The sequence below is a fragment of the Natator depressus genome, chromosome 2 (genome assembly GCF_965152275.1).
Source record: "Natator depressus isolate rNatDep1 chromosome 2, rNatDep2.hap1, whole genome shotgun sequence".
Classification (NCBI taxonomy): domain Eukaryota; kingdom Metazoa; phylum Chordata; order Testudines; family Cheloniidae; genus Natator; species Natator depressus.
In genome coordinates this window covers 79,345,132-79,360,354 of record NC_134235.1, presented here as the reverse complement: position 1 = coordinate 79,360,354, position 15,223 = coordinate 79,345,132, and the positions used below count along the sequence as shown (strand labels likewise).

General features: G+C 43.7%; 1 protein-coding gene across 2 annotated transcripts in view; it reads right to left on the bottom strand.

Moving 5' to 3' along the window:
- Positions 1-14,810, bottom strand: part of ANKRD29 (ankyrin repeat domain 29) — a 39,963-nt gene extending 25,153 nt beyond the window's left edge. Inside the window, exons 1-3 of one of the 2 annotated variants that reach the window (XM_074943118.1) lie at positions 14,213-14,810; positions 3,022-3,132; positions 833-931 (exon numbers count right to left, since the gene is read on the bottom strand). In XM_074943118.1, the coding sequence (XP_074799219.1) occupies positions 833-931; positions 3,022-3,132; positions 14,213-14,221 (219 nt within the window). In that variant the 5' untranslated portion in view covers positions 14,222-14,810. The remainder of the gene's footprint in view (positions 1-832; positions 932-3,021; positions 3,133-14,212) is intronic. The other variant, XM_074943117.1, reaches the window with a different exon arrangement.
- Between the last annotated feature and the right edge of the window lie 413 nt (positions 14,811-15,223).

Here is a 15,223-nt window from a genome sequence, read left to right as displayed (position 1 = left end):
GCATGAGAAACTTTGCTTGAATCTGATATAGTTTAAGTTAGATATTAGTGAATGTCTTATCTTTATTTTTCTTGTAACCATTTCTGACATTCATTCCTCATTACTTGCACTCACTTAATCTCTCTCCTAATAAACTTTTATCTAATCCAGTATATTAGAACTGAAGTGTCTGAATAACTATTCATAATAAGCTGGCACATTGTTCCCTTAAAGGAATAATGGACTTAAAATATTTTTTACTGTCCAGGAGGGGGCTGGGTGGTACAGAATATACAAGTCTGGGGGGAAAATCTGGGACTAGGGGTGTGTTGGGGTCACCCAACCAAGGCTAGTGAGATTCAGATGTGTGATAAAGTCTATTGCTGCCAACTGAGATGAACATATTACAAAGCACACTGGGCCAGAATAATTCCTGGGGTAACTCTGCCAACTCCATTGTTATGGCTAGTCTCTTTAATTTAATGGTAGGCAACCTCTCCTTATTAATCACTTTCTGAAATCTGCATGTTACTGCAACAATGAATAGAATGGTCAATGCATGCTTGGTGTCAATGGGGTTGCAGTAGGGATGAAAGTGGTCCATACAAACTGGGTGCACTAGAAACTCTTGATGGATTATTTTTAGAAGTAGATCCTGCACCTCATTTTTCAATTTAAAATTCTGAAATCCTATGTATTCTCAGGAGAACCTACCGAATAGATATTGTTTGTACGTATACTGCATAGCAACAAACAGATAAGCAATTGGTAATACTCCTCTATGGTTTCTACCATTCCAGTCAGTAATGGTTGCTTTTGCAATCTTTTTTTTTAAATGCAGAACGTTTCTTACCTCTCTCTGCAGATTGATATCTGCTCCTTGTAACACCAATTCCCGCACACATTCTATGTGGCCATAGTGAGAAGCTACCATCAGAGCTGTTGTGCCAAGCTGGGCATAAGGAAAAACAAATCAGTACGTTAGACTATTACCTCTAATAATAAATCAGCCTGTCTAAAACAAACAACTTCTCAGCATAACTTGGGGGATACTCATGATAACTGATTATAATTTCCCCAGAGAACAAAAACTGTTCTCCCCTTTATATAATTGTGGGGCAACAAATTACCTTAAAAAAAAAAAAAAAAGTTAAACATTTGCCATTTAAAATCCTTTGACAAGTGAAGAATCAAATAAATAAAAGTAGTTACAGCAACAAACATTCACACACTTGCCTTCAGTGCTAAGCCCAATCCTACAACAAGCTTCCCTCTGCACTGAGCCCATTGCACGATCAGAACTTAACAGTGTAGCCCAAGTAGGATATAATTACTATGCAATGATCTCGTGTTATGGCCCCTATTAATAAAAAAATAATCAATAATACCTTTCACTAAAATACAATTTTTTTGTCAGGGAATCTCAAAGAGCTTTGCAAAGATAGATTAGCATCATTACCCTACTTCATAGGGGAGGAAATTGACACATAGAACTGAATGGTATTGCCCAATGTCACACAGTGAGGTCAGAGACAAAGTCATGAATAGAACCCAAGTTGTCCAGATGCCTAATTCCTGCATTAACCACCAGATCACACTGTCTTAAATGCTGTAGTGTTTGAAATTATATCAAATATACTTCCATATCCAGAAATCTACTTTGTGGGTAGAATTCAACCCTGTGCAAAGGACACCCACACAAGCTCAATGCACTAGTTAAATTCAATTTAAGCCTTCTGGAATAGAAGAGCGGTGTACGTGTTGTGCAGAGGCCATTTGCATAGGGATGAAATTCACCCCCCTTCTGAAAAATGTATGTACTGATCATGCTTGCAAATGTGAGACATTACTAGTGAAAGAGCATGTACCCTACATCACATTAAAATATTTTAGTCTAGAAAACTTGTAGTTCTGTTATAGTAAACAAAGGCCTAATCGAGTTAGCAAGCCAGATTCTCAGTGTTTTGCATAAACCTGGATCAAAATTAAGCACCAATTTGATAAAAATTAATCAACCAATAATTGTTCTGATTTCTTCACATTCCATCTGTTTCCAGTTTGACTCTCACCATCCTTCCACATGCAAAATTCTACTTGGGAAAAAACACACACAGGACTGATCCCTAGAATACAACATGGGAGATTCTGAAAGGCAAAAGGGCAGTAAGGTCCATCTTTCAAGGTCAATGGGAGTTAAGTACCTAACTCCCTTTTGTGCTAAAATCTCCCCCAAGCTATTTTCAAGGTGAGCGAAGTTGGCTAGGTTTGTGTTATAGACCAGTGTGGCACTAAAATCATCCAATGTGGCAGTGTCTCTCAACAGCTCACATTTTTAACTAAGCACAAAGTACTTGCTCTATTTCAGGTAATCTCTTAACCTTGTTTTTCTCTGCCTTTTTGGAAATCCAAGTACAGCCCACTCCTTGTATGTATATTCTATGCAGAAGCAACAGGACACAGGGCATTTGTGATTTCAGCCCATTTCTAATTTCATATCTAATTCCCACTGATGCCAATGCATCCGATGAAGTGAGCTGTAGCTCACGAAAGCTTATGCTCAAATAAATTTGTTAGTCTCTAAGGTGCCACAAGTCCTCCTTTTCTTTTTGCGGATACAGACTAACACGGCTGCTACTCTGAAATAAAAGTTATGACCATCCATAGAGAAAAGAATCACATATATATTTGCAGGGTATCTGGGCTTATCTTCACTAAGAAATCTTATTAAGCCTGATTCTGCATTGCTCTGCACCTCATGAATTATTTACACTAGTGCAAAGCCAGTGCAACAAAGAAATAATTAAGATAGGTTTTTGGATGTTCACAAATTTCTTAACCGCATCCAAAACCGGCGATTGATATAATTCATCACGTTGTTACAACTCAGCTTTGAAACTTGCTTTCATAGCTGCTAAAGGTTTTAAATCTTGCTTAAGTAACATAAGACACTCAAATGATTGTAGTAAAATCACTAATGCCATAGAGGGCTGTGTAAAGTGATGTAAAGCATATGTTCTTGGCGTGCACGTATAGAGGGCTTACGCTGTCTCTGCAATCCACATCTACTCGCCCACTGTTCAACAACAGCTGAAGAAGAGCCAGGTTTCCTTTCCTTGCAGCCCAGAATGCAGCATTTGCGAGCGGTGTTTCCCTCTGTTAAGACAAAAAGGATTGAAATCTGTTTCAGAACAAGTACAAATATCACATGCTCTCAGTTCAAACCAATGTGTCATTCTTTTATAACCAGGTTGGGGCAAGAGGGTTAATTTGCTTTGTTAGAAACCTTGGCCTCTATAAGCTCCCCTATCTTGTTTCCAATCTGTCCCATGTCAGTACTGACTGAAAGTCATTATACTCGGTTGACTCTTGGTGGCCTAGGTAATGTGAGTTGGTGATCTTAGTCCAGTTCCCAGTGAAAAGGAGTCCACAACACAACTAAATGTGACAAACAGTGACAATTGGTACCCATATTGCCAGTCGCAGCAGAGAAGTCAAAGACTGGATCATCATGAAGTCTCAACCACGCATCTCAAATGTCCCATTGTGGGACTTCCTGGTTTTCAGCCAGTTTCCTGACCACCTCCTTCCCTGCTACCTCTAAGTCCCAAAACGTGAAACATGCTGGTCACGCATCTTCCATACTACTGGGTTGTCTGCTCCCCTTAATTAGCACTCTGCTGTCAACTGTGCGCAGGACATGGGGTGTGGAGAAGAGCAAACTTAGCAGTATGGGAGCTGCACGAGAAATGCTACCATTCCACAAGAGAGGAGATAATAGGTAGAAAGGTGACGGGGAAACAGCAAAGACCCAGGAAAGGGAAAAGAGCAAGGAGAAACTACAGTGGATAAAAAGGGATGGAAAAGGGAAAGTAAAAGGAGGGGGACAAAGAGAGGGGACAAGACAAAGAAGAGAGGAAGTGATATCAGAGTCAAAGAGAAGCAATGCAGGAAACATGATGACAATATATTGAAATACGTCATATTAGCATATCCCACATTTCAGTGGCCTGTGTCTGGGGCATTCATTAAAGTACAAACTGAGCAACCCTTTCCAAGCATGGTTAAACATCAGTGGGGAGAGGGTTTGTGTTGCAGAGCTTTTATCAGTTGTCATCTTTAACATTAACATTTCACTTAAAAACAAATTAACTTAAAAAATCCCAGTTGTGTGTATTGAAGTCATGGATGCTTACAGGGCTGTAAGCTGAATTTGAGACCTTACAAAATTGATACTTAGAATCAGAATGAGTCTTTCTTCACACTAGATGATTTTAAAATTTGAAAAAGCTAATTTTCATATACAAACCCCTCCCACCAATGCTTCAAGATCATATTCAGGCAGCATGTACTCGGTCTGAGTCTCACAAGGACACCTGGCTCAGACAAAATCCCCCAATTTGTCTTGAAGACAATCTATGTTTCAAACACTCTCTTCTCTAATCAGCTAGTGGGGCCTAACAGATGTGCACCTCAGACACAGATTCTCTTGCGTGTGATATGTCTTTGAGATGATGCCCCTTAAATACGATGCCCTCAGAGGGCTATAAAAGCATTTATTAGACATGTATAGCAACGTCCTGGGCAGACAGAATAGCAAAATACGGATGCTACACGATATAGATAGTACAGTTGAACAGTTAAAGTACAGACAGACATCACTTTACAGTAATGATCTCCCTGGGTCTCAATCCTAGGAACACAGCCAGTATCTCAATGACACCCCATGTCAAGGGCCGAATTATCACTGCCTTGCATGGGGACAGTAGGGGAGAGAGGGTACAGACAACCCATTAATTCCTGGCCCATGCAGAAGGCAGCAAAGACGTTTGAGCAAAGCGATGGCACACTAGTGCTGCTGAGAGTGCTCAGTGCCACATAGGAGGATATTTAAACAGAAAAACACATCAGAGCTCCGATGCAGTTTTCTTTCCCTCACAAAATCCTGCAGACATAAGCTCGCTAGTATGTGTGTCCTGGATCTGTCACACTCAGTGTACTTAATTAGTTTAGCACTAGCTTGTAAAGGAGTGGAAAGTCACCCTGGCAATCACCTTATGATTGGGTGCAGCACTGCAGGTGAATTCTGCCTTGATTTCCTTCCACCCAGAGTATAAACAAGTCCAAACCAGCTTTGGGTATTAGAGAGCACTTCCCCAGAGGCTCCAAGGACCACTCCAAATACTAATGGGGTTGGCTGGGCTGTGTGCCTGCTGTCATTCTCCCACTAGGGTTCTCCCCTCTCCAAAAGCATTCCTTCCAGGCTCCCACTTTAGGCTCTTTGCTCTAGGAGTTTGCCTTCTGCTTATCCAGGCTTCTTTCCCTAGGAACACAGCTTCTGTTCGGCTCAGGCTCCCTTGCTCAGGAGCATAGATTCTGTCTAGCTCAATCTCCCTGCCCTGCAAGCATGGCTTCCACCTAATTCAGGCTCTCTACCCTAGGACACAGTTTTGCTTGGTTCAGGCTCCCTGGAAACTCCCCTCCTCAGGAATCTCCCTCTAACTGAGGTCCTTAGCCTTTTAGCATGCTCAAGTACTTCTTTGTCTAATTAATTGCCTCTAAATTTCTCAGTGAGATAAGGTGGGTGAGGTAATTTCTTTTATTGGACCAACTTCCTTGGTGAGACAGACAACCTTTTAAGCCACACAGGGCCCTTCTTCACCTTGTCTCTCTCATCAACAGAAGTTGATCCAATAAAAGATATTACCTCACCCACCTGGGATCAACACAGCTACAACTACACTGCATCCATATTACTCTGTGAGTTAACTATTCCCAGGAGAACCTGAGTTGCCTCATTTCCCCCTTGTGGAATCTGTCAGAGGTAGGCTGAGCCTTTGACCCCTTCAGAGGGTCAGCTATGGATGTGAGCAAGATGGCTGTTGAGTCTGGAGGCTCTGCAGCTCTAGGGTTGAGACCCAGGGGCTTTGCAGGGTTCTCTTCTGGAAGGCTCTCATTCAAGGGATGGGAAGGAAAAGGAAAAGGAGGATGAAAAAGGGAAGAGGACAGAAGAAGGTTTTGGGAGGGTTTGTAATAGTGCAAGGGCACAAAGAGAAGGGTATGGAGAGCAGTTTGGGACAGTCCAGGAGGACTGAGCCAGGAAAGAAGGGGCCTGTCTCTTGAGTCTGTGGGTGGGGAGAAGGGCTTCTCTGGGGAGCCCACCCTACCAGGAGGAGTTCTTACAACTAGTAAACCAGAAGACTTCTGAAAGCAGTGAGCAGGTTAGAGGACAGAGGAGGATGTTGGGATTCAGAAGGGCCAATAGTTTGGAGAGGTTGGGGGAAAAGATCCTGGAGAAGGCAAAGAGCTGTACAGCAGTAACAGCCACAGGATCTGGGTGGGCTTCACTGAGCATGGTGGCTGTAGCAAATTCCATAGTGGAGCAGGAAGACCAATGGAACCAGGCGGAGCAGGGAATGTGGAGGGAGGATAGGGACACAAGCTGGGCACACCCTCTCATACCTGGTGGTGGAGAGTGAGTCACGAGAACTGGCAGCAACAGCTGATGTGGATGATGTTTGCAGTGCCAGAGGAACAACAGAGGCCTGGGGTGCAGTGAGCAGCATCCCAGGTGCCTGATGAGTCACTAGTGCCTAGAGGAAAGCCTAGTATGGAGCTGGTGGTGAAGGCAGTCGCTGTTCATACGGCGCTTGGATTGAGAGCTGCACTGAGGAGAGATGGGGATGTGGACATAGAGCAGAGGAAAGTGAGCGGGTTGGAACGAACCAGAGTGGATTTTGAAGAGGAGGACAAGAAAGGAGTGGGATTGGAGAAGGCGGATCAACTGGACAAACAGGATAATCTGCCTGATTAGGGAACAAGAGTCTCCCAAGCAAAAGGGGAGGATTACTAAAAAATCGAGGACTCAGGAAGACAGGGCTAACTCAGGCAATTCTATTGCTTGGGCTCTCTGGGACGGTAGGACAGCTGCAAAGGTCGGTGTGGTATGAACGCAGCAGCAGCAGAGCAAGGAACTGCATGGGTCTTCTCAGGAGCTTAGGCCCCTAGCATGGAAAAGGACAATGACAGCTAAGGGTTGCAATCAGATGCTGCGTTTGCCACTACTAAGTGAGGTGCTGTGTGGTTGGTGTTATCTTTTGCAGAGACCTTGAAGCGATTGAGAGGAAGGGATGGTGGCCAACAGTTAGGGTAGGAGGCTGAGTGTGAGAGTATGGGGGTGGGGGAAGGGAAGTATGGGTACAGGGACAACTAATTGGAGCTAGGCATGGATGCATATGGTCCATTTTCTATACATTTCTCTAACACCAATGCCAGAAAGAGATCTCTTAATACAGAAACTTATACTGAAAGGCATTGGGTTTGTGCCTTTGGACCTCCTAATGGCTATTCAGCTGCCAAGGTCAAGGGACGCTGACCTCTACTTTCGTAACAACTCTCTGATGGAGAGTGTTTAGAAGCACTATGGGACGGTACGAGGTAAAGGGCACTGGCAGTGTGTGGTGGTTGTTTCTTTAACCGCTACAGACATAAAGAAAGTAACAGTTCTTTTTTAGAAACAATACAGTTTCTTCTAAATTGATTGAGGATTGGTTAATGCAGGAAACAACAATACTAGCAAGGGGAGTCCAAAGTCAGGGTAAGAGTGATAATCTAAAGAATGGGGAGAAGAATATCAGGAGCCTTCATGTCAGGGTTAAGAATAAATTAAAGGGAAAATAGCTGCTGTAAGAGTGAAGACCAATTGGCACCAGATTTTTGCCTACAGAAAGGAGAGGAAGGCAGCTTGGGACATGTTGGGACTGAGGAATATAGAAAGGAGGTATACCAGATAGACGCAGAGGAGATGCTGGATGTGATCCAGGTTTATTATGCCAAGTTGGGGGAGAAGAGCAACAACAGCAGACATCAGTACAGAGGGATGGGAGAGCGCTGGTGAAGGAGAGGAAGTGATGGAGGCACATCCAAGGTTAACATGGATTGAGTTTGGATTGGGCCTCTCTCCTCTGAAGGTGGGGGAGGAGCCCAGTGCATAGGCCCAGAGGCCGTCAGGAGTAAGTTCAGGACAAAATTGTGAAGGAGTAAGAGGATGTTGAAATGTGTTTTAGCTCATGATATGGTGGGAATTGGAAAGATTATTGTATAGGGCGGAGGAAATTATGTTGGACCAAAAGTATGGTTGATTAATTAGTATGTCAGGGGTATGCAGTATCAGTATTACGTAATGACTGTGAGGATTTTGCTATTGATGTAGAATGATTGTTTTCCTTTTTCTCTGTTTTTTGTTTTCCATGGAGGAACGCATTTCTGTGTATCAAGGAGCTGTGTTTGTGTCCACATTTTGGAAGGACACCAGAAGTAGAATTTTCAGCATATGTAATGGACTCTCTATGGAGGAATGCAGCACCTATTATGGAATTAAGCAATAACAACTGGTCATGGCTGACTTCTGCTTAGATTGGACTTTAGACTCCAAATGTATTTGGTGAATGGGGCAAGTCTTCAGCGTTGAGGCTCTCCTCTCAAGAGAATACCTGACGCTGGAAGGAAGAGAAGGGTTGTGCTGTCTTGTACTAGTATGGTCTCTTTTTTTTTTTTTTTTTTTACTTTTTTTTAATGTTTCTATTATGTTGTCTTAACATTGTTGTTTTGATGGCTGAAGTGTTTAAGAAAAGATCTCAGAGGGCCAGCTACCTTCTGACATAGCTATTTTTATAGCTGTTAGCAATTAGGATAATTGGTAACTGCATGAGAAGTTTCAACCGTTTCATAAATCACAAGACACTTCATAAAGTGGTTTGAACTTTTACATACCAAGAGATGGATGGCAGGAGGCAGGGAAGGAGCATGGAAATTTGCACAATAGGCTAGATTTTCTGATCTGTTACAATCGACTAACTCCAGATTGACACCAGCTGGAATCAGAGTCTGGCCCAAAACTACTAACTGTCTCAGCCTGCCCTGCTAGCCATTGGTGAAGAGTGATGGTGTATCTATTCTTACCGCACTCGTGCCGTTGGACAATTTTACATAAATCCAGCCAGATGACCTACACAGTTGACCCATCTTGCCCGTTTCTCTCCTACCTACTAAACAGAGGAAGATGTCCAGTTCAGTGGTTCCCAAACTTTTCGGCATCACGCCCCCTTTTTAATTTTCAAGAAACCCTCACGGCCCCCACCCCTCCTTTACCATCGTCCAATCCCTCCGATCCTTGGAGCCCCCAGGACTCCACCCCCTATTCAACCCCCCCTACTCCCTGTCTCCTGACCGCCCCGCCCCCCAAGAACCTCCGCCCCATCCAACTGCTCCCTGTCCCCTGACTGCCCCCTGGAACCTCCTGCCCCTTATCCAACCCCTCCTCCCCCTGCTCCCTGCCCCCTTACCAGGCAAGTTGTGCTGCCCACGCCGGAAGCTCAAGGGCCAGGCAGCCTCGTGCCCCCCTTGGAATTTCTTCACGCCCCCCCAGGGGGGCGCATCCCCCAGTTTGGGAACCAATGGTCTAGTTAGTTAAGTTTTTGTTTGTTTGTTTGTTTTTAGAACATTGTTGTTGCTATGATGTTTTTGGAAAACTTATTGCAAAAGGTGGGATCTGACATTTTGTCCTGAAGGTGATGAGGTTTGTAGTTATTCTCAGCTCCTCTGGAAGGGAGTTCAGTGTTGATGGACAATGCTCCTTGGATTAGTTTTATCATTTCACTCTGACCCTAAATGTTTTGAAAGTCTTTTGGGGCTTGCAATGTTTGCTGCTTGTAGGAAAGACTTTTTCACCTGCCACAGTTTTCTCACCACTCATAATGGCTGTCTGACTCCATACTGCTGTGTCTGACTTCTACAGAAGGGCCTTTATGGATTAGCTAGGATCTGGAATCAGGATTCAGGGACTAAGCAGAAGGAGTCAGAGAGCCTAACTCTCTGTTCACTTACACTGATGTAAGTCACGAATAACTCCAATAAAATCAAAGGAGTTGTGCCAGCATAAAACCAGTGTGAGAGAAGAATCAAACCCAGAGCCTTTAATCTTGTGGTTCATGAAATTCCTCATTCCTTCTGCCTGTGAACTGTTTCCCTTGCCCTGCTAGGGAATAAATCCTGCACTAACCCTCCAGCAAAAGCTTCCCCATACCTTCTGGATCAGATCCAAGCCATGGCAGCATTGTCATGTGTACCAAGAACATGAATCTGGCTTTTCAAAGCACTGCTTCCCGGCCTCAGGTTGGAGCTGCCATGCTAGCAATGCACTTTCCTCTCCTCATGCTGTATATAGCCAGACATTCCTTGCAAAAGCTAAGTATGCAGTGGTCTCCAAACTGTGGTGTGCGGCCCTCTAAGGGGGTGTGGAGGAATGTTTGGTGGGCAAGGCGGGGCCCAGACCAGCCCCTAGAGGAGGCGGGGAGGGAGCGCCATGCAGCCCGCTCTGCCCCCAGCTCTGCTCCGGCCCCAGCTCCTGGCCCCACTCCCAGACATGCCCCCAGTCATGGCTCGGCCATGGCTCTTCTCCCAAGCCCAGCTGTGGCCCCGCTCCCAGCCACAGACCTGCCCCATTTGTGGCCCCAGTCTCTGCCTCCGGCTCCCAGCTCGGTTGCAATTCCAGCCTCAGCCCCAACCGTGGCCTTGTTCCGAGCCCCAACTCCCAACCTGATTGGGGGGAGGGGGAAAGGGGTGCAGACAGGAGTAAGGGGGGGGGGCACGAGGTAAAAAGTTTGGGGACCACTGACCTAGAGCATCAAGCATGTAACAGTCAGATGAGAAAAAACATTTGCTATTTTATGTTCTAAGCTGAATGGAATGTACAGAGATGATTCAAGCAACCTGACCAGTGAACAGGACATTAATCCTACAAAAATGCCCTGTACCTACCAACTGGAATTACACCACTAAGTTAAAAACAAAGATCTATACATTTATGTTTTTTATTTTCATTTTCAGATTGTAGGGCAATAGTAATTTTAGAGCAGGGCTTTATTTTGGGATTATTGACCAGCTGGATTTAATGATCCTTGAGCAATGAACTCCTCCCCACTGATCTTTAATCTCCAAGAAATGCCACAAGCCTCGATCATTATTGCTCAGTTCCTGACTCAGTCCTATCTTTATTATTTATTTGTATGACCACAGCACCTAGGAGCCCCAGTCAAGGACTTGGACTCCATTGTGCTAGGTGCAGTACAAAAAATATCTGACTTGAACAATTGGTTTTATTCTTTTTAGTACTACTAACTTACAAGGGATAGATAAAACTGTTAGATAAAACTGTGACATATTTATAAAGTTAGTTAAACCCTAGAAAAAAAGAATCTTTAAAGTATATAACTAATCCCTAACATTGACAATTGTGACACAGAATATAATAATGGAAAAGTTATCAGCTGGTAGCTTTGGTGCAAATGTGATTTATTTATTTCAATATGCCATTTGTTCTAGCACCAGGATATGATTTGATCTCCTTTACTTCATCAAGATGTTTTAAGCATTATTCTAAACTATGGCTGTGCTGATATTTTAGATCGCATATACTTTCAGTAAACTTTAAAGGCGATATGGGGTACTGTATACATTTTAAACTGGCACCCATCATAAGCACCTCTTCAAAAATGCTGAAGAGAAAACACGTGGTTATTTTCTAGATCAGACAGTCCATCTCTGGATGGCAGTGAAGGAAAAAAGTAAAATAAATGTAATTTTATGTATCAGCTTAGTGGTAGCTAGAAGAAAAATAATACTTTCTACATTCTATAACTCCCAGGTTCAATTCCTTGCTCTATCTCTGACATGCTGTTTGTCCTGAGAGGAGACAGATGGGGTGAAACCTGAATAGAGAGGGTGTGTTTCTTAGTTATGGAAACAACTGTGTTCTTGAAGATGGAGAGAGAGAGCCAGAGGACAGAGAGCGGTTGAAGATAAGAGAGAAGGACAAGATAAGAAAGGGATCTAACCAGACTGGGCCTGATTCAGTGCTCAACGTAGTCAATGGAAAATCTCCCTTTTCCTTCGATTGCCTCTGAATCAGGCCCACTAGAAGCTAGGGGGTTTGGCTGAGGGATTCAAGAAGTAGAGCTGGAGACTTGGAACAAAGAGGATACAATGAAAGGTGGGAGTGTGAAGAAGGGAGTTGAGGACTTTGTCGGATACTGTCAATATGGCCCCTAAATACATGTATAATATCCAAAAAGAGAGGAGGGGGGTAGGCGGAGATGCAGAAGAGGACTTAAGCACATAAAAGTGCAGAGGAGCTGCTAGGAGAAATGATGAGTCATATGAAATATTATATGGACAAGAAAATCAAAATCACGTGTAATTCATAGGTGGAGACGGAAGAGGAGGAGGAGGGAGACAGATAACAGCCAAGGGAGAGAGGATGCACTGCAGCCTTCTGGGCAGGGAAGTGGGAGAAGGAGAGAACACCATAAAACAGGGCAGCCACAGACATAGCCAGGGAAGGGTGAGGGTGGGGAGATGGAATTTGCAAGAGTTATATTAGTCAGACAGAGAGCTAGATAAGAGTAAATCCCTGAGGGGCAGGAAAAGGGAAGTAGGGCATGAGAGAGGCAGCTGTCAGAAACAAAGTTAGAGGAGCAAAGCTTGAGGGGTGGGGCAGGAGGTAGGACTGGCTGAGATAGGAGAATGTAGGTATATAGGGCTGTAATTATGTCGAACAGCTGTTACCAGCATCCAGGAGAATGAGAGATAGAGAAAGAGGGAAATGAGATGAATATCTGTGAGGCCGGAAAGGAGGAGATAAGTTAGCAGAAGGATAAGAAGAATAATGGAAACAGAGAAGAGGGAGGTAAGATGAAGGGTTTTGAGGACAACAGAAGGCTGAAGGGACATGACCATGGACTATTCAAGGGTGAGAATAAGAGTGAAGAGCATTGTAAGAAAGGGTATGCTCTTCAGGGTAGGAACTGTTTGGAACCTCGCACATGTCAGGCACTACCACAATTAAAATAATACAGTGGAGCTGCAGAAAGGCAATACAGAAGAAAGGGCAGGTGCTGTAGGAGACAATGGAGCAAAGAAAGGAATTTACAGGAAAGAGGGGAAATGATGACAATCAATCAAAGCAATGCAAAGGCTTGATACTGAGATGGCAATCAATAGGTGAAGAGTAGGTAAATGATATGAAAATTGCACAATTAGCCAGGAGCTATATGTCCAGAGTAAATGTTCTCCAGTGTTATCTATAAATTGCTTCTTGCTTTCCTCCTTTCTTATTGGTCTTATTAATCTTCTTTTTGGATCTATGGTTTTCTTTTATGAGATCAGGTACAAGGGACAGATCTTGCGATCCTTCCTCATGCATGTTTCCACTGGGATGACTCTGAACAAGGCCTACTCAGGTTTTTAAATATAAACTTTCCACTGGGATATGGAAACTCAATTAAAACATCATTGTTTTAACATTGTTCACAAAAGCAAAACTGACTAGAAACAGAAAATGAGACTAACCAGTCTAATTTCACTAACTGAGTGGAATGCAGATTGTAAACAAATGGCAAACAAATGGGGAAAAAGTAAATTCAGTTTTTAAAATTATCTGTTTTAAAATTCAATGCATCCGATGAAGTGAGCTGTTGCTCACGAAAGTTTATGCTCAAATAAATTGGTTAGTCTCTAAGGTGCCACAAGTACTCCTTTTCTTTTTGCAAATGACAGGTAAGGGTTTTAAGATTACAAATAATAAACACACAATATACATATGTGTATATTCTGACTGTCCTAAAGCAAATGTACAGACTAACTTAACTTAATATTTATATATAAACTATAGAGCTAATACATTTAATTTTTAGATAAAAGGTTAGTTCCATTAACACCTAAAATAATAAGATTTATGTACCCCATAAACCTACAGAGTTACTTCTTGTTTCCCTTGAGGTCAAACAATCCTGCTTTTTCTTTAAACAAATACTATGGAGAGTTTCACAAAGAGACAGGCTTTTGTGACAAAGTATAAAACAAGTAAAGAGATATAATGTAAAACAGACCTAATAGCTTATAGATTTGTAGGTGAAAAAAATCTAAAGTTAGTTCCTGCATTATGCCCCCTTTCTTGTGCTCTGTATTAAGTATAGCTGTTCACCGCCACACCCCAGTACTACCCCAACAATCTGCACCCATTATGTTCAAGAGTTATCCCATACTAAACTTAACCTCACAGTGACTCACCAAAGTCCACATAGATTTAGACTTTAACCACCCCGCTCCTCCCTGCTTCGTATACAGGAAGATCAACATATTATGAAATACAACAATTGCAGCTGTGCCTATTACCCACCAGGACCATCGGCTGCAGAGGGAAGGTCGTGGGGAGGAAATATATGCATGGCAGAGGGAAACAAGAGCCGAGGCCGTATACAGAGAAGCAGAGGCAGACTCAGACTACAGCCGATCAGCCAGGCCTGCTAAAGCCACAGCATCTGCAGAGCTAACGGGACACGGCAGCGGCAGCAGGAGGAGGGCGGGATGGGATCTCCCCAGCGCGGCAGTGCAGTGAGCAAAGCGTACCTTGAAAGACATCTTGCACATCACCGCAGCAGCTCATTCCGAGCTAGCCCGGGGGACGAGCAGAGCCGGCTGTCCGATCTCGCACTTTCTAGCCCTTCGCCCACTTGGCAGGGTGGCGATCATAGACTCGCTTTGCAGAGTGACCGGAGCACAGCGTCTGCAGGGGCTGCAGGCTGCATCGCGCCCCAGAGATCGCAGCTGCTCGCGGAGAGCTGCTACACGCTGCACCGTCCACTCGCTCGGGAATCCAGACACATATATGCCGTCTACCCGCGTCACAGCATAGAACAGTGCAGGCTTGTGGACCCAAGGCATACATACACCGGTGCATCATGCAAGCCTGTCTGCCCAACGATGGACGCTTTGCGAAGTACACACAGATGCCTCCGCCTTGACTCCCACACTTCATACTTCCCAGTGAACACACATATGTACAGATGCATCACACGCATGCAGATAATACAGTTTTCAAATGTGTGCAGACGCCTGCAGCCTATAAAGTTGGATGTTTAATGATATACACTTCCCAAATATAAATGTATGCATGATCAGACAATATTGATATACACTAACCACATGCAGACAGACATATGCATTGTACAAACCCAAACCCATGAAAATGCAAGCATATTGCGCCAAACTACACCCTCCTTCCAAAGGTGGAGTTTTGATATCAAGTAGATGAGCAATATGATCAAAGATAAAACAAGACACAGCTATTTTTATAATACTATCATTTTTGTTTTGTTCTAACCCTTAGGCCTAGTCCACATGCAGTTTT